This window comes from Erpetoichthys calabaricus, chromosome 9 (genome assembly GCF_900747795.2).
Source record: "Erpetoichthys calabaricus chromosome 9, fErpCal1.3, whole genome shotgun sequence".
NCBI lineage: Eukaryota > Metazoa > Chordata > Cladistia > Polypteriformes > Polypteridae > Erpetoichthys > Erpetoichthys calabaricus.
This window is the reverse complement of record NC_041402.2, coordinates 166,014,254-166,036,174: the sequence shown is the minus strand read 5'-3', so window position 1 is coordinate 166,036,174 and position 21,921 is coordinate 166,014,254. Positions and strand designations below refer to the sequence as shown.

Below are 21,921 nucleotides of genomic sequence, written 5' to 3'. Positions count from 1 at the left end.
ACTGCGTACTCTGCGTATAGGGAGCGGCGGTACTGGAGATTGTGCTGACCAGATATGCAAAGAAAAATGTGACTATACTCTGTACATGTGACAATAAACTTGAATCTAACATGCAGATTTGTGTTTGTTTTAATTACATGTTGGTGAACACCAAGAGCACAGTAATGCCATACTAGCAGCAGACTCGTCCTGCATCCATTTATTACTTTATTCCGTTACTTTGGTTGCAGACATTGTGTTATTGACAGATTTGCATTTACCGGGAATAGAAAACTGTCTGCCTTAAGTTTCAATGAAAACTGCCTGCCCTAAGTTTTTTGGGTTATTATTAATTTACAGAAAATCGAGATGTGGATGATGAAACAGTTGCTTTTAAAGCAACCCACCTTCTCACCGTGCAGAGTCCACGCACACTGGAATTGGAATTGATCTGCGGTCTGTATATCAAAAGACCTAAACCAATGCACCATCATAACCATGATTTTGCATTTAATTCCAGTTATGTTTTCCAGTAGTTCATACTGGATGATATTACTGTTTCATTATTACTGAATAAAAAAGTAAAAACGAAACCGAAAAGCCGCATTTCCTCAGAACCATGTGATCACTACATTAGTCACAGCAAAGAATAAAAATTAAATGAAACCAAGAACTGAGTCCAGAGTGGTGAACTCTCATTGACTTAGCAACAGCGATCCTGCGATTGTCACAAGGTGAGTGATATTTTGTCTCCGTTGTACCCTATCACTTTTTTTGTTGTAAACCAAAGTAAGAACAACTTCATATATTACGAAAGCGCATCGAAATGTATATGAATTCAATTATGTGAAATAACTGCACAGGACGAGAATGCCGGTTTTGTAAAGGCGCCGGGCGGAGTCTTTTCTTAAAACACGACTGACAGAGAAAGAATGGGGATTTAAAAATGAAACCATCGGCCAGCGCCTATACGATGAAAGGCGGTGAGACGAGCCTGAAATTGGCTTCTCATTTGTAATTGTTTATTCGGCTGGCTACTGCCTCTACCGTGACTGAATCCCAAGTCTGTGTATCAGCGTGAGCTTTTCTCCGAGTATTCCGCCATTCATTCAAGAAATTTAAGACGCGCACTCCAGTAAATCGGTTATTCTAAACTGTACGTGAGCGTGTGAGTCAAGTTCTTCGAAGTTCTATTGCTGCATCCATGGTTGGTTCCTGTCTATCACCCGGTGCAATCGGAATAGGCTCTGCTCCTGCCCGACCCCTTATTGGATCATACTGCTTTGGAAATATTATTTAAAAGGATGACATTCGCAACTTAAATTCTCCTTGGTTATCAGAAGAATAGAATACTTCTTAAACTCTGAAGACGATTCACCAATCAAAAAATAATACTTGCTATCCACTCTCTCAACCTTAACGAGTAAAAGTGACAGCTTTCGTTTCAGGGCTTATTTCTGGCTGAGTGAGGTGTGACTAACATACAAAATAAAGAAGTGATTAAATAAACACATAAAATACATTTCGTGACACATTTAATTACTTATGCTCACATTTCATTTTGCTGTTATGCATTTATTGTCACAATATTTATTTATTTAATTTTATCAGAAATATTCCTCCACAATTGGGCACTATAGTCAAAATTAATTTACAATTGAAAATCGAATGATTCCGCTAGCTTTTATCAGAAGAATTTAAAGTAAACGACGTGCTGAGCATTTAAGCGCTAGACTGAAGACAAGGTTTAGCAAGCGGTCAGTGCCCCTATCAGCAGACATCTGCATTCCAGCAGAAAAACAAATATCGATAGAGTAGACGTTTTGTTCAGATACCAAACTTTGGCTAGTTAAAGAACTGTATTGAGTTCAGTCACCAAACAAAAATACAGTCGTAAGTACATTAAATGCTTTCAACACCATGGTGGATGTTCCAGGCATACAATATAAAACCATATCAATCAAATATAAAAATATTCAAATACTACAGTGTAGAATAATAACACGTTCTTCAACAGTAAAGAACACCGCTATGGCAAAGAACACATGTATGTACAGTTACATATATTATATTATATTATATTATATTATATTATATTATATTATATTATATTATATTATATTATATTATCTGTGGTGGGTTGGCACCCTGCCCAGGATTGGTTCCCTGCCTTGCGCCCTGTGTTGGCTAGGATTGGCTCCAGCAGACCCCCGTGACCCTGTGTTCGGATTCAGTGGGTTGGAAAATGGATATTATATTATATTATATTATATTATATTATATTATATTATATTATATTATACCAGTAACGGCGCACTGCACAATAACGTTCCATGAATACACTTGACTTCAGCATTCCTAGTTTTCATCCTCTTTCTCTGTACGTTTAGCATTTGTTTGCTCAGAGGTTGATGCGATTGCTGCTTTCTGAGCAGCTCTCTTTTTTCCACCCTAGCAGCCTGCTTCTTCTCTTTCTTTCGTCGGCATCTTTTCGCATTAAAACTGATTAAGTCAGTGTTTGTGTTGCAATTACTTAGTATGCTTTCCTTCATTTTTTATTTAAGCTGGCACTGAAGTGCTCAATCTGTCTCAGGAATGATTTAAGATATGAAGAGGTAGAGGAAATGACGGCGAAGGTGGTAGGGATGAGAACGGCACACGTACGAATGTGCCGCCATGCTGGCCGCTGTCAAGAGTTCATTCTACAATAAAATAAATAGAGGAATAACCTTGGAGGTCAATAATCACCCCAAAAGCAGATAGTAGACATCACGTAGTATATGAATTCCAAATTTAAGGTCAATAGGTCAAACGGTTTGCGAGCTACAGGTGATTTAAAATCCTGGACAGACTAATGAACAGACATGGTAGCATATTATATATAAAGATTATTCATCTATCCATCCCACTATATCCTAACACAGGCTCATGGGGTTCTGCAGGAACCATTCCCAGCCAACGCAGGGCACAAGGCAGGAACAAATCCCGGGCAGGGTGCCAACCCACCGCAGGACACACACAAACACACCCACACACCAAGCACACACTAGGGCCAATTTAGAATCGCCAATCCACCTAACCTGCATGTCTTTGGACTGTGGGAGGAAACCGGAGCGCCTGGAGGAAACCCACGCAGACACGGGGAGAACATGCAAACTCCATGCAGGGTGGACCCGGGAAGCGAACCCAGGTCTCCTAACTGCGAGGCAGCAGCGCTACCACTGTGCCACCGTGCCACCCATATATTATATTATATTATATTATATTATATTATATTATATTATATTATATTATATTATATTATATTATATTATATTATATTATATTATATTATCCAACCCACTGTATCCTAACTACAGGGTCATGGGGGTCTGCTGGAGCCAGTCCTAGCCAACACAGGGCACAAGGCAGGAAATAAACCCTGGGCAGGGCGCCAGCCCACCTCAGGGCGCACACACACACACACACCCACACACCAAGCACACACTAGGGACAATTTAGAATCGCCAATACACCTTACCTGCATGTCTTTGGACTGTGGGAGGAAATAATTTCCAATTTTAAATATTGCCTTTAAATTTATTCAGATATTTTTTAAATAAATATAACTGAAAGTGTTCTGAAATTACTGCATGAAAGTGGACCTTTATCAGTGTAGTTCATATTTTAATTGGGAATGGAAACAAAACAGAATAATGCTTTGCAACAGAATGATGCTCTGTAGTGACCATAGACATATCAAAAATGTTCATAAAAAATATAAAAAAGTCACATTGCTAGTGTCATATAATATACATGTCAGTTGTCTAGCCAGATGAGTACAAAGTGAAAAACACATGAAGTATTTTCTAAAATGTTAAATAAATGCTTCCAGAATAAACGTACTAGGCATAAACAGGAAAAACAATTCACATGAGATTGAGTTTTTGAATTAATGACAGGACTCTTGGCCAGTGAATGAGGGGAGAAAGGTGGAACATTAGTTACACAGCAGCTGAACTGAAATCTCCATAGGCTGCATTTCAGTTCCACCTCTCCATCTCATACTGCTCCCCTGCAAGAGTTTCCAACCCTGTCTTGCTCACCTCCTCTTCTATGTGCACTGCCTGTGCCATTCCATGCTCATGGGGTCTAAAGTAACTGTTCCCTCTCTCTCGTCACCTCTTTGAGCTGATACATGCCAAGATTGTGACTGGTCAGGAATGGCCCAGCAAGGCTGATGGACTTTTGTAAAAGAGAACATCAAAAGAGGTGATAGTTCTCTTTCTCACCCTGACTTAACCAACCTGCCAAGCAGGTTGGTAAACTTTTTCGCTGTATTGTCATTTTCAGATCAGTTTCAGTAATTGGTAGAAGAAAATGCAATGAGAATGAATGACATGTTAACAATTATTGATAATGATGTACAGTATCAAACATTTCATTTTAATATTCATGAGTATTAATCCACAGTGGACAGCTTTTGTTGTGGACAGAGTAGCAGATGTTTAGAACTTGGAAGTAAGACTGTGCAGCCATGAAGAAGGTTCAGCCTCCACATTAATATTATTATTATACTATTTTGAGAGTTGTTTTCTTTTGTTTCTTTTGTGAGTTGTTTTTCTCAAACATTTGATCTAGTTACATATGTAACTGTATACTTTTTATAACTATAAAGTATTGAACTTTTCAGCTTTTTTATTTCATATCATATCACACTATTCTTTTATAATAAAAATAAGTAGTTAAAAAAGCATTTGGCATACACATTGAACATTTATAAAATCAGACCTATACAAAAAAACTATAAATAGCTTGTGGATTTATTTTAAATAAATGTTCTGAAGTCACTCTACAAAGAGTTTGTGAGATGTTTTAACATAAGATGAAGTTCAGAACAGGTCATCCACCAAAAGTTAAGTATATTCATATCCAGCCAGTACTTGGATGGGAGACCAACCATGCTTGAGCTGCTGCCGGAAAAGATGTTGGTGAGGGGGTGCTTATCCTGTGGTCTGAATATGGATTCCAATACCCCAGTGCAGCGACGAAGACAATGTGCTGTAAAAATGGCATCGTCCTTCAGATGAGATGTAAAATTGAGATCTCTGTGATTAATGATCCCTAGGCATCCTTCATAAAGAGGTGGGTGTATCCAGGTGTCCTAGCTCAATTGCTCACCACGGCCTGGTCATTCTGGCTCACTAATCATCCCCTGTCTCTAACTGGCTAACTATCTCTTACCCCTTCACCACCTAACAGCCAATGTGTGGTGAGTATACTGGTGCAAAAATGGCTGCTGTTGCATCATCCAGGTGGGTGCTACTGTACACATGGGTGGTGGCTGAAGTGGCTCCCCACTCACTGTGTAAAGCACTTTGAGTAGCGAACAAAGCATTATATTAATGTAAAGGATTAATTATTATTATTAACCCTGTGTACTGTTTTAAACCTTAAGAGGTTTTATGTATATAGGGACAGATTTTTATTCTATAAGGCAATGCTTTAAATTTGTGAAAAGAAAATGATAATATTTAAGCTTTCTATTTTTTTTTCTTTTCTAATATTTCATTAGTGTTCTTTGGTTGGCATTAAATTATCACTCCCCTCTGAAAAAGCAGGAAAAAACTTAGAAGAGATGAGTAAAGTAAAGAAAAGGTAAGTCTCTGCTTATCCTTCACACTGGTGTTTGCATTTATACATAGCAAGTCCATTATTACATGTCTCTGGTGGGCCCTGTAGGAGTCGCAGCAGAGTCCCAAAGCATTCATACCTGTGCATCTCTGTCCTTGACTTTCTATCATGTTGAAACCATATATACTGTACAACTACAGTGCCTTTCCAATTTGCATCTATAGACAGACTCAGTGGATTTTAGATTGCTGATTTTTCCTAATTTTATTTTCTTAAACTTTCTTAGGAAAAGATTTGGGGCAAAGCCACCACCTTTTCTTGATTACTTGAAAGATATTCTACGGAGGTATCCTGATGGTGGGCAGATCCTTAAGGTAACTCATCAAAACAGACACACTCCTCATAACAATTAGACTTTTATGAAATTATTTCTTCATGTTGTTGGTACGCCGTTCACGTTTTACTTATATTACCCTTGGTTGTGTTACAAACAGGCTTTAATTCTTCCTTAACCATTATTCACCTCAAAAGAAACATGCTCAGTAAAATGATTAATGTTACTCATTGTGATGTTAAGACCAGTTAAGGCTACAGCTACAAAGAAAATGGAATAGTTTAAGACAGGAGGCAGGTTGTACTATACCTTGATGGTAAGAGCATTAGCAATTTCATGAGGCCATCATCAAAAGGGAGTGGTTTTTGACAGTTGAATATGGTTAAGCCAGAAGGTCACATGGCTTATACAGTACATGGCTTCCTCTGATCATTATTAATGAAAAATTGTCCTGGGGTTATCCTGGCTCTATAAAAGGCAGAGGGGGATCAGTGTTGCAGGAGGTAGAAGAATTGAGACTGGACATCTTAAAAGTCAAGGTTCAAAAGGATTTTATTTAATGACAATTGAGAGTATAACACAGTATTAAAAGTATTATAATTTCTAATATTTGCTCAAGACAATACATTTAATTATTTGACTCTTTTTATATAATATAAATAGCATAGAAATGACTTCACCTTCCATAAGGAACACTAGTGAGGCTCTAGTATGGCAGGCACAAGGCTTTTCTTAGACATTTCTGACCTCAAAAGACGTTTCTGGCTGGCTGAGCACGTCAGGTGACCTTCAGGTTGTGTAAGATTTCTTATACAGTGGGGCAAAAAAGTATTTAGTCAGCCACCAATTCTGCAAGTTCTTCCACTTAAAAAGATTATTTTCATCATAGGTACTGTATACCTCAACTATGAGAGACAAAATGAGAAAAAAAAATCCAGAAAATCACATTGTCTGATTTTTGAAGAATTTATTTGCAAATTATGGTGGAAAAAAAGTATTTGGTCAATAACAAAAGTTCATCTCAATACTTTGTTATATACCCTTTGTTGGCAATGACAGAGGTCAAACGTTTTCTGTAAGTCTTCACAAGGTTTTCACACACTGTTGCTGGTATTTTGGCCCATTCCTCCATGCAGATCTCCTCTAGAGCAGTGATGTTTTGGGGGCTGTCGCTGGGCAACACGGACTTTCAACTCCCTCCAAAGATTTTCTATGGGGTTTAGATCTGGAGACTGGCTAGGCCACTCCAGGACCTTGAAATGCTTCTTACGAAGCCACTCCTTCGTTACCCAGGCGGTGTGTTTGGGATCATTGTCATGCTGAAAGACCCAGCCATGTTTCATCTTCAATGCCCTTGTTGATGGAAGGAGGTTTTCACTCAAAATCTGACAATACATGGCCCCATTCATTCTTTCCTTTACACAGATCAGTCGTCCTGGTCCCTTTGCAGAAAAACAGCCCCAAAGCATAATGTTTCCACCCCCATGCTTTACAGTAGGTATGGTGTTCTTTGGATGCAACTAAGCATTCTTTCTCCTCTAAACACGACGAGTAGAGTTTTTTTCATCTGACCCTATGACATTCTCCCATTCCTCTTCTGGATCATCCAGATGCTCTCTAGCAAACTTCAGACGGGCCTGCACTTGTACTGGCTTAAGCAGGGGGACACGTCTGGCACTGCAGGATTTGAGTCCCTGGCGGCTTAGTGTGTTACTGATGATAGCCTTTGTTACTTTGGTCCCAGCTCTCTGCAGGCCATTCACTAGGTCCCCCCATGTGGTTCTGGGATTTTTGCTCACCGTTCTTGTGATCATTTTGACCCCACAGGGTGAGATCTTGCGTGGAGCCCCAGATCGAGGGAGATTATCAGTGGTCTTGTATGTCTTCCATTTTCTAATAATTGCTCCGACAGTTGATTTCTTCACACCAAGCTGCTTACCTATTGCAGATTCTGTCTTCCCAGCCTGGTGCAGGTCTACAATTTTGTTTCTGGTGTCCTTTGACAGCTCTTTGGTCTTGGCCATAGTGGAGTTTGGAGTGTGACTGTTTGAGGTTGTGGACAGGTGTCTTTTATATTGATAATGAGTTCAAACAGGTGCCATTAATACAGGTAATGAGTGGAGGACAGAGGAGCCTCTTACAGAAGAAGTTACAGGTCTGTGAGAGCCAGAAATCTTGCTTGTTTGTAGGTGACCAAATACTTATTTTCCACCATAATTTGCAAATAAATTCTTTAAAAATCAGACAATGTGATTTTCTGGATTTTTTTTTCTCATTTTGTCTGTCATAGTTGAGGTATACCTATGATGAAAATGACAGGCCTCTCTCATCTTTTTAAGTGGGAGAACTTGCATAATTGGTGGCTGACTAAATACTTTTTTGCCCCACTGTAGTTTATGGACATTACCATGTCCAGATCTACTGTAAAAACATGTAGGCTGGAGTCATCAGATATCTGTGGTAACAGAAACAGTTGAGCCTCTGTTTTACCTCAAGAATAAAATTCAAATTTCTTGCCATGAATGTAAAGACTAAAAGTTGGCTGGAGCCTTCTTTCTTTCCCCTTTTGCACATGCTTTCCAAGAGAGGCCAAGAATGTGAACCTTTTTTTAACAAATGCATTAGAATCTAGCAGATCCTCAAAATAAAATAATAACATTTCTAGCTGTTAGATCAATGTGTTCTTTATGAATAGCTGAGGTAAGCCAAATATGGCTAAAAGACCAAAATTCTTGTTAACCAGGACAAATGGCAAAATGTCAGAAATCAACATAGGGGGGCACTGAATAAACAAAAGAGCACTGCTCTGATTATACCCTGGGGCTGCTATTCAATCTAGGGCACCAGGTTCCTAAAATTAGACAATAAATTTGAAGAAAAAAAATTGTTATTATGTTTTTTCAGATCTGAACAACTTAATGACAGAGCTTTCTATGATTACAGCAATGTTCTAATAGTGTTATCGTGATTGAATTTTCTTCAAAATGAAGTCTAGAATAATGCACACAAGCATGTGTTTTGCCAATAGTAACACCATCTGCTGCATATCAACAAGTAACCACCACTGTCTTGACTTCCTGGAGACTAAAATAGGCATGAAATAAATCTGCAAATGCAGCAAAATGGTGCAAACACATATGCAAATAGCCTCAGATTCTTTAAGGATCCCCAACCTATCTAATCGTTGAATATTAGCATTACTCCAATAATGTCTCTGGTCCACGCCAACATTTCCCTGTTTTCTCTAAATACTGCCAGTGGGATGCACCTTCTAAGTCATCAAATGGTTAGTAATGATCTATTATAAGATGCTTGGCTTAACCTTCAGCCTCATTTTAGCTACTAATACTGCTTCTGTTTTCTGGGCCAACTAACTTCTATTCAAATCCAGAGACCCTTTTACAAACACTTAATTCTTTTACTTTATTAGAGAGTACCTTTTAACGGGTACTAGGATTGTTGCAATGACAAACATTGCTCTCTTGTTGGCCACAACCTTTTGTAGTCACCTCTGTCACTGATGTTTCATGTAGGTTCCATGCCCCTCTTCAATAGATTAAGAGGTGAGCTTATGCTTCTGCTCTGAATTTCTAGGACACCACACTTTTTATTACAACAATCTTTTTATCATACAGGTCTTAGTCGAGCAAACAGTTAATAGAAATAATACTTCTTCAGTTATGATTTGAAGTTACACTAATAGTTACACTCATATATTGGAGACACTATATTTATCTTTTGATAATTCACAAAAAGTTCAGATGAATATTATACAGTTTTGACCAAACCAAATAATTCTTGATTCATTAGTGTGTGCCCAGTGCTCAAAAGGCTATGGAACAAATCATACTCAATTTTATATTCAGAATCGATTTTTAAATATATATCCTGGGATTTATCTATATAAATAATGCAGAGTTTACAGAAAATTGTCCAATTGGGTTTTCAGTTCTATGTTCAGTAACATAGTCAGTAAACTAGGGCACAAATTGTACAGTAAGTGGAGCTATAATATTTCATAATTAATAATGTGGAGCACAAATCTAGTGTTCATGATTCAAATACCATTCCCAGTCATTGCCAATTTGGACTTTTCATGTACTTTACTCCAGGTACTTCAATTTTCATCCCTAAAGATATGACTTTGACAGACAGATAATTCTAAAATGATCCAGTGTGGTTATGTGTGAGTGGGCCCTGTCCAGGACTGCTTCCTGCCTTGCACCCTGTACTGGGTGCATTGGTTCTGCATCCTTGTGACCCTTAAATAAGTTCAAGTTAAATTGTTACAATGAGGGAAAATGTTTATTATTTATTACTATTATTTAATTTCTGTTCCTTCAGGTAGTTATGCTTGGGTCCAGTTAGTTGGTAAGTCAGAAAAGGAAGGCACAACAGAAAAAAAAAACAGGAGGGGCGCTCGATGAGGCCGTGTGCAGTCGTGGAGAGAGGGCATGTGTGTCATTTTTTTCTTCATGAGTTGAATGTGAATGTAAAAAGACAATAATAATAATAGTAATAATAATAATAAAGGTGATTAAGTAAAAACAAAAAAAGACAACATATGCGAGACTTATAAAGGATGCAGGAGATTTTGAATGGTTTGGTGAATCAATTTGAAGACAGTTTCGGAGTTCAACATTGCGGGAACAAGCTAATGGAAACCTGCAGAAGAAGTCACAGTTGGCATGCTCTGCTACAGTAAAGAAAGAAAAGAAGAGCTTCTTAAACTGACCAGGGATATTCAGTTCTGGGCAATTGTGCATTTTTATTTTCTTGGCCTAGATTCAGTTTGTTGGTAACAATAAGGATGTAAAGGATGTTCTTTCTTTGTTATCGTTTCATCTGAGCTCCAATATGTGCCAGCAATTGGTAGCTACCACAGATTTTCACAAAAGACTTCACTTTACCATTATAATATTATAAATGTGTTTATTTATTTTTCTATTTTTTTCTATCTTCTTAATTAAAGAGATATTAAAGAACAGTACATTGCTGTTCATCTTTGAATTGAAGGATGGAATGCCTGCTGAATAAGGCATAATTGATGAAGCTAATTTACATAAGAATGCGAATTATGGCTATAATTTGCTTTACAAGACCTCCTTTCTGCCCTTAATTTATTTACTTTACTTTGAACCTTGACTCTGACTCCAGTGTACTCCTATAGCATTGTTCAATTGCAAGTAGGAACACATGAACAGATGACTTGTGATGTAAATAGTCTTGTATATGTATTGAGTCATTTTAGAAGTTACTGAAATTTATTTTTTCATATACAGATATATTTGGTTAATTCATCTTTGCAGAAAACAAAATAGTTTTGATGAAACCAGTTGGCTGGGTTAAGAAGTGAGTTGTACAGGATATGTACAAGGGAAGTGTGACAGTGGTGAGGTCTGCGGTAGGAATGATGGATGCATTCAAGTTGGAGGTGGGATTACATCAGGGATCGGCTCTGAGCCTTTTCTTGTTCGCAATGATGATGGACAGGTTGACAGACGAGATTAGACAGGAGTCCCCGTGGACTGTGATGTTTGATGATGACTTTGTGATCTCTAGCGACAGTAGGGAGCAGGTTGAGGACGACCCTGGAGAGGTGGAGATATGTTCTAGAGAGAAGAAGAATGAAGGTCAGTAGGAACAAGACAGAATACATGTGTGTAAATCAGAGGGAGGTCAGTGGAATGGTGAGGATGCAGGGAGTTGGCAAAGGTGGATGAGTTTCAATACTTGGGATCAACAGTACAGAGTAATGGGGATTGTGGAAGAGAGGTGAAAAAGAGAGTGCAGGCAGGGTGGAATGGGTGGAGAAGAGTGTCAGGGGTAATTTGTGACAAATGGGTATCAGCAAGAGTGAAAGGGAAAGTCTAAAGGATGGTAGTGAGACCAGCTATGTTATATGGGTTTAGACGCTGGCACTGACCAGAAAGCAGGAGACAGAGCTGGAGGTAGCAGAGTTAAAGATGCTAAGATTTGCACTGGGTGTGACGAGGATGGACAGGATTAGAAATGAGTACATTAGAGGGTCAGCTCAAGTTGAACGGTTGGGAGACAAAGTCAGAAAGGTGAGATTGCATTGGTTTGGACATGTGCAGAGGAGAGATGCTGGGTATATTGGCAGAAGGATGCTAAGGATAGAGCTGCCAAGGAAGAGGAAAAGAGGAAGGCCTAAACGAAGGTTTATGAATGTGGTGAGAGGGGACATGCAGGTGATGGGTGTGACAGAGCAAGATGCAAAGAACAGAAAGATATGGAAGAAGATGATCCACTGTGGCAACCCCTAACGGGAGCAGCCGATAGAAGAAGAAGAAGATACAGATATTTTTTGGTTAATTAATCTTTGCAGAAAACAAAATAGGTTTGATGAAACCAGTAGTTCTGTTTATTCATTTATGTTGAAACAAATGAATAAGTAGCCAATTTTACAAGTATAGAAACAGATTTCTGAGATATGATCAAACTAGTATTTAACTTTCTTTGTGTTTAGTTTACGTACTTCAATATCAGCACTTCTTATATGTGGCCAATGCAATTTTTTATAACTACTTTGCTCATTTTCTATATTCCTACATTTTTAGACCTTGTAAAAAATCACAGTATTCAGGCTAGCTAAAACCAGAGAGATTGCAGGGAGAGTAACTCCAGCTTTGTTTACCATTGCCCTTGGCCGAGCACTTTACAGTGCTAGTTTATTTTTAGGGACTACTGTTTTTGAAAAGGGAGAAATATCAGCCTGTCGGACCCGGGCACAAGTGCTATATTAGCTCATATTCCCATTTTGGCCACTGTGCATACTGGCAAACACCTTTTTCAGATTGTATAGATTGACACACACTACAGAGTTTCATGATATTGTGAGTTTGTGGCATTCTCATTGTTCAAGTTTCAGAATATGCAGAGCCAGGACTCATTATGTCTAGTCATTTAAAAAGCTTAGATAACTTTCATGAACAGAAAGTAAAGTACAATTCAAATCATATGGATGCTTTTATATTCCAAATTAGGAGCTCATACAAAATGCAGATGATGCAAGAGCCACAGACGTTATGTTCCTGTATGATGAAAGAAGCTATGGAACAGAGAAACTTTGGGATGCAGAAATGAGCAAGTTTCAAGGTATTTTTGTCTGCCTGTGTGTTTTGAAATATTGCAAAACTTCTCTTAATATTAGGAATATATAGCTAGCAAGCAAAAATGTTATTTTAGATGTGGGAGGGAGCAACACCTAAACATTTAACCAACATCAAATATTTGTCAAAAAAGAACAAAGTGAATTAATAAATACGGTTTTATTGAACAAACACTAGAAAGTGATGAACAAAGGAGCACAGCAAAGAAACAAAAGCAAAAACCCTGCTGCACCTTTGGACCTGCCTCTTGCGAATTTTGTTCTGCCGGTCCTGAATTGGTCCCATTTTCAAGAACTGCATTCACACTATTACCACAACAGAAAATATTAACACTGACCCACGTATAAATGTTGATTAATTCCATAACCTGTAGATTTAACAGCAATGACCTCTCCCTTGTCCACATTCCTTTATAAATTGGAGATGAAAATAATGACACTATAGCTATGTGTGACACAAGAACTATTTGATCATTTTTTGTTTTATTTACTTGTAAAATAATAACATAAATTTAGCTAAAGCAAGTATAAAGTTTTATAATAACAGTAAGGCAAAGGTAGTTATTATTCAATAACCTCCTGCATGCATAGGTTTGTAGGGTCATTACTGTCACAAATGTCTTACTGCATATGCTAATCAACGTGGAGCAACTTTCCACTATCCGGCACAATGTTTAGTGAGTAGACCTACTGTAGCTTACATTGCATTGCATTGTACATTGTACAGAACACATAAGAGGATCAGTGTCCAGAAGATGTAGTGCTCCTCTATCTCTGTGTGTGAAAATTAAAGGGATTTCCTAGACTCATGTGAATGCCATACCTCAAAAGAAGCATTTAAATCACAATGCCCAATAGTACTGTACTATAACAAAATAATATACAGTTACATAACAAAGGCCATTACTTAAATTGTATTTGTGTGGCAACATTTGTAACACCATAAACAGTCACTTTAAGTTGTAAGCTTAAATACAGAAGCAAATTCAGTCTCTCTGAATCACTCTGGAGGAAAGATCCATCCATTCATCCATCAAATTTCTAAAGTATTATTGTTAAAATAAGCATTTTCTTGTTCACTCTCCCCTATATGCAGTTGTTACTTTTAATTTAATCACTTCTTCACCTTGCTTTAACTGACAATAACTGCTGTTGATGCTCCTCCTTAATATATCCATTTCATCAGTCTGTAGTGTGTCAAGCCCAGACGATGTTTCTCCATCCCAAATGTGTTACACAAGAGCCAAACAAAAGACCTTTGTGACTATAGATGTTCCTTCACTGCTGAAAGTCAGTGATGCTGCATATAGATCTGGAGTCATGGCAGCTCTCAGACAAGCTAGGACCAAACTATCTCAAATTATTACTGAAGCAAAGTTCATGGATGTATAGAAAATCTGAAGCCATTTTCTATATACCAAAGACACACTGCACATGTGGCAAGACCAGTTGTGGTGAAAATTTTTCTGGAATTATTATTGAAATACTGTGGTTGGTTGGCGCCCTGCCCAGGATTGGTTCCTGCCTTGCACCCTGTGTTGGCTGGGATTGGCTCCGGCAGACCCCCATGACCCTGTGTTCGGATTCAGCGAGTTAGAAAATGGATAGATGGATGGATGGATTACTGAAATAGCATTAATTGTCTTATTTAAATTAAAGGGGATGCTGGTGCTCCCCTTCTTGATTTTGTAATCAACTTAAAGGAAAGACTTGCTTGCTGTCAAGAATTAATAGTGAAAAGTTGAAGAATTTCAGGTTCATTATTTATTTATTTATTTATTTATTTATTTGCATTTGACTGATTTTAGTCCTGCGGTGGGTTGGCACCCTGCCCGGGACTGGTTCCTGCCTTGTGCCCTGTGTTGGCTGGGATTGGCTCCAGCAGACCCCCGTGACCCTGTGTTCGGATTCAGCAGGTTGGAAAATGAAAGGATGGATGGATGACTGATTTTATAACATTCCATACAAGCAAGTCAAGTTTAACAAAACTAAGTTTGAAACACTTCAACCCCCATCCATGAGAAAAAGAGCTGGGCCAGCAGAGTTAAACTTTAAACTAGTAAAAATAAGTAAATAGATAAATTAATAAATGAATAATAATAAATAGAATGAAAAAGAGGGGAGAGAATAAGCTTCCTCAATTTAAATGCTTATTCTAAAATGTTTATGATTAGATCCTGCTAGGTTTTGAAAAAGTTTCGCACAGATCCTCTAAGTGAGAATTAGATTTTTTCCAGTTTTAAATAGTAAAAAACATCAGTTACAAACTGAGTTAAAAGAGGAGGGTTAGGATTCTTCCAATTGAGCAAGATAAGTCTACGTGCTAATAGTGAAGTAAAGGTGATCACAGTTTGTTTGTCCTTCTCCACTTTATGCCCATCTGGGGGTGCACCAAACACAGCTGTTAGTGGATTAGGAGGGATTGTGACACCAAGGCTGTCTGAGAGGCATTTAAAGATTTTGGTCCAGAATGATGTTAATTTGGTGCAGGCCTAAACATGTGGCCCAGTGAGGCTTGAACTTGATTGCAATGTTCGCAGGTTGGATCTTGGTCTGGAATCAATTTGGACAATTTTAAATGAGACAGATGTGCTCAATATATAATTTTAAGTTGAATAATTGGATGCTTTGCACTCCTTTTCTGAGCTGTTGAGTGAGAGATCCTTTTCCACTGTACTCTTGGATCTTTGAAATGGAGGGACTGTAAAATGGTTTTATATATTACGGAGATGCTCTCTGAGTCCTCAAGACTGATCAGTATTTTTTCTGGCATAGTGGTAGGTGGGAGGTGAGGGAAATCAGCCAGGTTCTCTTTAACAAAGTTTCTAATTTGAAGGTAGTGAAAGAAATGTGTTGTTAGTATATTGGTGATAACTTGTATTTATAGGGGCAGAAAGCAAGGAATATAAAGAAGTACTGCAGGATTTTACTTCTATTGCGGACCAAGCCTGTGTATGTGTATCTATTTGTGTCCATGTCGAGGTTTTTATAGTTTGTATATTTGCTGCCCAGTAATAAAATTGAAAGTTAGGTAGAGCCATTGCCGCCTTCCACCTTAGGTCTTTGTAGGGTCGCCCTTTGGATACGTGGATGTTTTGAATTCCAAATAAATGAGGTTATGGTTGAATCTAATTTCTTACAAAATGATTTAATGATGTATATTGGAATGTTTTGAAATAGAAAAAGAAGCTTAAGAAGGATATTCATCTTGACAATGTTAATTCTTCCAGCTGAAGAGAGATAAAGGGTAGACCATCTATGCAAGTCTTGCTTAATTTTTTCCATACATGCGGCAAAACTTTGTTGATAAAGAGCTTTATGTTTATTTGTGATGTTTACCCCTAGGTATTTAAACTGATCTACAATGATAAAAGGGAAGGTGTCCAATGAGCAAAAGTGTAGTAAAATTTTATGTTTGTGACTTTTACTGTAGCTGCTTTTGTATTTTGTTATGAAGTTAGTTGGCACCAGTGCTTTTCACAGCATTACTAACAAGTACATAATTCATGTAAAGGTCCCTCTTTGGTGGTATACAACAGTGCCAGCTTCACAGACGAGGACTGGGAGGGAATCCAAGCAACTGGAAGAAGCTTCAAATGCAAAGATCCAGATAAAATTGGTCGTTTTGGTATTGGGTTTAACTCAATTTACCACATCACAGGTAAGATAAATGTAGTATTTTTAATAATGGTCATTCTTTCTTTGTTTTTCAAAGAAGTATAATAAACATGTTAGCGGTTCTGCGTAATAGTTCAGGGTACTTACTTCTGATTCCCAGCCGGGTTACTTTCTGTGTGGAGTTTAGGGCTGATGGCTTACTTCAGTTACTCTTTTTATGGCACATTGTAAAGATTGTAAATAAGTTAACTGGCATTTCTAAAGTACCCTGGTATCAGTGAATGTGCCCTATGATTGCCTGACATCCCATATAGTCTTCCATGTTGCTTAGACATGCTGTAGTTTCTAGTGGCCCTGCAATGTAAACTGCAGGTATTGATTTTCCAGCCTGGATGGCTGAAGTTAACAAGTGAAGAATAAATTAAAGCTTTTGTTTGACTAGTTATAATGAAGGTGATCTACAACTTGTTACACATTTGAAAACAGAGTCAAACCAGGATGTCTCTTTTGGTTGACACACCTGAAAACAGTTCAGAAGATGTCCCTCAGACAGTTTCACAACGTTTTCTTACTATAAATGGATAAATTATTTTTTTTAATGTTAACATCAAGTACTGCAGATCTTAAGAGGGCATTGAAGGTTTCTCAACGCCCACCTTTAACATAAACAGTGACAGTTTCAATTTCTTTACATCTCTCTCTTCAGATCTGCCATATATCTTCAGTGGTACAAAGATTGGCATTATGGATCCACAGGAGAAGTATTTTCCAGATGGAGGATGCATGTGGTCTTTGGAAGATAATGAAGACATAGCAGAAGTGTTGGAACATTCAGACCAATTTGAACCTCTGAGGCAAATTGTTGCTGAAGTCAATAATGGAAAATCCTGGGATGCTGCTCTAAGTGGACAGTTCTTTCATGGGACTATCTTTCGATTCCCACTGCGGAATGACATTTCAGATATAGCAGACAATTTATATGACCAAAGCAGAATCTTTGATCTCTTCAATTCCTTTTCAATTGATGCAGAGATTAGCCTTCTCTTTCTCAAACATGTGTCATCAATTACACTGAAGCACATCAGTCCCGAAGGGCAAGTGAAGAAGATCCTGTCAGTTTCATCTTCCCAGGAAATACTCAGCAGCAACATGAATGGAGATAGCCAGATTGGACTAAAAGGTGTAGAATCTTCTTTTGCTCTTAAAGAGCTATCACTTGATAAGCCAATGTGTGAACAGCAAAGCAATCTTTGGTTGGTTTCTACTGTTTCTTCTAAACCTGGGTTCAATAAAAATCTTGATGTTCTGGCTGAAAAGCTAAAATATTTTGCCCGCGTTGGCCTTGCATTCCCAATAGGCCAAGGTCATGCACCAGAGCGCAGAGGACGCCTGAGCTGTTTTCTACCTCTGCCTGACAATGAAAGCAACACCACAGGACTACCTGTCCATGTGAATGCCTGCTTTGGGCTCACTGATAACCGTCGTTATATCAAATGGATTGAAGAAGACCAAAAACACGATGAAGCTGCTCAGTGGAATGAACAGCTGGTAAATGATGTACTTCCAGAGGCTTACTGCCAGTTTGTTCTTGATGCCATTGCTGAAGCTCATAAAGGCAACAAAATTCTAGAACCAATGATGACCTACAGTCTCTGGCCAGATTTAGAAAAAATGGTGTTCAATGAACGCTGGCAGAAAATAGCAAGAAAAACAATGGCTCTCTTATTCAATTTTAAAGTTCTTTATTCTGCCTATAACAACATGGACTGGATAAAGCCACTGGATGCTGTTTTCCAAGCAGCTTCTGAAGATCAGGCCATCAGACAAGCTGTTGAAAATCTTCTTTATTTATTACAGAAGCCTTTGGTGAAGGTTCCAGACCATGTTAATCAAACGATTCAGTGTGTTCTTGGAAATCAAATCACAAAAACTACTCCAGCATTTGTCTGTGACCTGCTGAAAGTGTGTGCACTAGATAAACTGACTCGAGAGGACAAAATGTCGCTTCTTGAGTTTGTTCTTAAAGAACCTGATCATTTCAAACTGAAAGGTCTTAAATTGCTGCCTCTCAGCGATGGCTCCTTTTCTGATTTTCATGTCCCCAACTGCCATGAAAAACTATTTGTTGATAGTGAAGAATTTCCAAGGTAAGTCAGGAGATTTTTTTCAAATTTTTATGCACAGAGATTGAATTATTTTTAGCACATGTTGACTTACTTCAGCCCTTGAGCAAACACATGAAGCATCCCTAACATACTTAATGCTGTAATATCTCTTATACTGTACAGTATATATATTTAGGATATAGGATTACAATATTAGAAAAACTTTGACAAGAACTGGCCATCCAGTCTAAGAAGTTAATTTATCTTATTTACCAAGATTGTCAAAAATAGCATCATGTCGAGATTTGAAGATCCTTTACCAAGATTGTCAAAAATAGCATCATGTCAAGATTTGAAGATCCTTACTCTCCACCACAGTACTTGGCAATGTTTCTGAGGTTCTTTGTGTGGAGAAAAAAATCAAACTTGAGCGAAATCTGCTCTTAAGTTTCTAACCTTTGTTCTTATCTAAGAATTTATTTTAATGTAATAGCTGGGATCCAGAGTGTAAATAATACTTTCATAAGGAATCCATTCATATACAAGGATTTTAAATGGGGATTGTGTATGCTCCTCGTGAATCTTTGGAATTGTGTTGAAATTAAACAGACCTCTAGCTTTCTTTAAATATGCCATTGCTGTAGAAGATGTTAATGTAACTCTCCAGAGATTTGTTTTCCTGAAATTGAAAATTTTCAGCTTCCTGAAATGTTCTGATTTTCATTTTATGTAACTTACAAAAAATTCTAGTCTGCATAGCTCATTGTAATATTTCTATTAGCTTTGTAATTTAATTTGAATTTGCAACCAGCATTGATTTCTTTAGAATCCACTCTCCTGGTCACCAAACAGTGTTAGACTATAAGCAATGAACAACAATGACAATGGCAATGAGTCAAACAATTTATATATATATATTGTAGACGGGTGTGTAGGATCAAAAAAGCAGCACAGGACAAATGTCAATGAGAATGGGAATTAGAATTGCATAGACCATTGGCAGGCAGCAAGTGTGTGAACCCCTGCTGTAAAATGGGGAGGCAGGGTACATGGGGGCTTCCTGCCTCTTTAAATGTGAGCTGGGGCTCAGGACTGCAAGTACACCCATGTCTGGTATGGGGATGCCCAAGGAGCTCCACAGGTCATCACTGACACTGCTGTGTAAATAGTACAATTAAATTAAAGTCCTCATGGACTATGATGTTTGCTGATGACATTGTGATCTGTAGCGATAGTAGGGAGGAAGTTGAGGAGACCCTGGAGAGGTGGAGATATGCTCTAGAGAGGAGACAAATGAAGGTCAGTAGGAACAAGACAGAATACATGTGTGTAAATGAGAGGGAGGTCAGCGGAATGGTGAGGATGAAGGTAGTAGAGCTGGCAAAGGTGGATGAGTTTAAATACTTGGGATCAACAGTACAGAATAATGGGGATTGTAGAAGAAAGGTGAAAAAGAGAGTGCAGGCAGGGTGGAATGGGTGGAGAAGAGTGTCAGGAGTAATTTGTGACAGACGGGTATCAGCAAGAGTGAAAGGGAAGGTCTAGATGCTAGTGAGACCAGCTATGTTATATGGGTTGGAGACAGTGGCAGTGACCAAAAAACAGGAGACAGAGATGAAGGTAGCAGAGTTAAAGATGCTAAGATTTGCACTGGGTGTGACGAGGATGGATAGGATTAGAAATGAGGACATTAGAGGGTCAGCTCAAGTTGGACGGTTGGGTGACAAAGTCAGAGAGGTGAGATTGCATTGGTTTGGACATTTGCAGAGGAGAGATGCTGGGTATATTGGGAGAAGGATGCTAAGGATAGAGCTGCCAGGCAAGAGAAAAAGTGGAAGGTCTAAGAGGAAGTTGATGGATGTGGTGAGAGAGGACATGCAGGTGATGGGTGTAACAGAACAAGATGCAAAGGACAGAAAGATATGGAAGAAGATGATCTGCTGTGGCAACTCCTAACGGGAGCAGCTGAAATAAGAAGAAGAAGTACAATTAAATTAAAGCTTACACATATCCTCAGAATAGTTACAGTGATACAACAGTACCAATAAAAAGACAACCACAATCACATTTGCATAAAAAATATATATAAATTACAGAAAATGGACTGGGTTGATTGATTTGATTGAGGTATGAGATATGAGGAAAGTCGGAAGGAATTGAACCTTTTCAGTTTTTAGGAAACAGAGATAAAGAGGTGACATGATTGAAGTTTTTAAAGTTATTGAAAGAAATTTGTTAATTTGGATCCCAGCTGCTACTTACAAATGTGTCCTTCAACAAGTACATAAGTCACAGCCTCAGACTTGGTAAGGTTAAATTTTGCACAAACAGTAGGAACTGTCTCTTCACATAAAGAATCATATACACATACAATAAATTACCTAGTAGTGTGGCAGAAAGTAGGAGCGTAGGATCCTTCAGAACTCGACTTGATGCCAATATGGAAAATGTGAGTCGATAAAATAGCTGAATGACCTGTCTTGTCAAAATTGTTCAGTTGTTCTAATTATAAGTAATAATTAAATAAGAAGAAAATACTGAGTACAATATATATATATGGGCGGCACGGTGGCACAGTGGGTAGCACTGCTACCTCGCAGTTGGGAGACCTGGGGACCTGGGTTCGCTTCCCGGGTCCTCCCTGTGTGGAGTTTGCATGTTCTCCCTGTGTCTGCATGGGTTTCCTCCGGGCACTCCGGTTTCCTCCCACAGTCCAAAGACATGCAGGTTAGGTGGACTGACGATTCTAAATTGGCCCTAGTGTGTGCTTGGTGTGTGGGTGTGTTTGTGTGTGTCCTGTGGTGGGTTGGCACCCTGCCCGGGATTGGTTCCTGCCTTGTGCCCTGTGTTGGCTGGGATTGGCTCCAGCAGACCCCCGTGACCCTGTGTTCGGATTCAGCGGGTTGGAAAATGGATGGATGGATATATATATATATATATATATATATATATATATATATATATATATATATATATATATATATATATATATACACACAGTTACATATAGCCTGAAAGTGATTCTTGGCTGGTCACTGCTGCACTTAACTTGGAATCAGGGACAAAAAGTGGCCAGATGTTTCTAAATCAAAACTATACATGATAAGGAAGGTGTGCTTACATGTTGTACAGAGGTATGA

The 21,921-nt window shown here is 38.4% G+C and overlaps 1 protein-coding gene across 1 annotated transcript in view; it reads left to right on the top strand.

Annotated features, from left to right (window-relative positions):
* Window positions 1–617: 617 nt before the first annotated feature.
* si:dkeyp-118h9.7 (sacsin) overlaps window positions 618–21,921 on the top strand; it is a 40,398-nt gene continuing 19,094 nt past the window's right edge. The window contains exons 1-6 of the mRNA XM_028810371.2: window positions 618–713; window positions 5,534–5,616; window positions 5,879–5,966; window positions 12,934–13,045; window positions 16,573–16,719; window positions 17,383–18,823. Coding sequence (XP_028666204.2) covers window positions 5,597–5,616; window positions 5,879–5,966; window positions 12,934–13,045; window positions 16,573–16,719; window positions 17,383–18,823 — 1,808 coding nt within the window. The 5' untranslated portion in view covers window positions 618–713; window positions 5,534–5,596. The remainder of the gene's footprint in view (window positions 714–5,533; window positions 5,617–5,878; window positions 5,967–12,933; window positions 13,046–16,572; window positions 16,720–17,382; window positions 18,824–21,921) is intronic.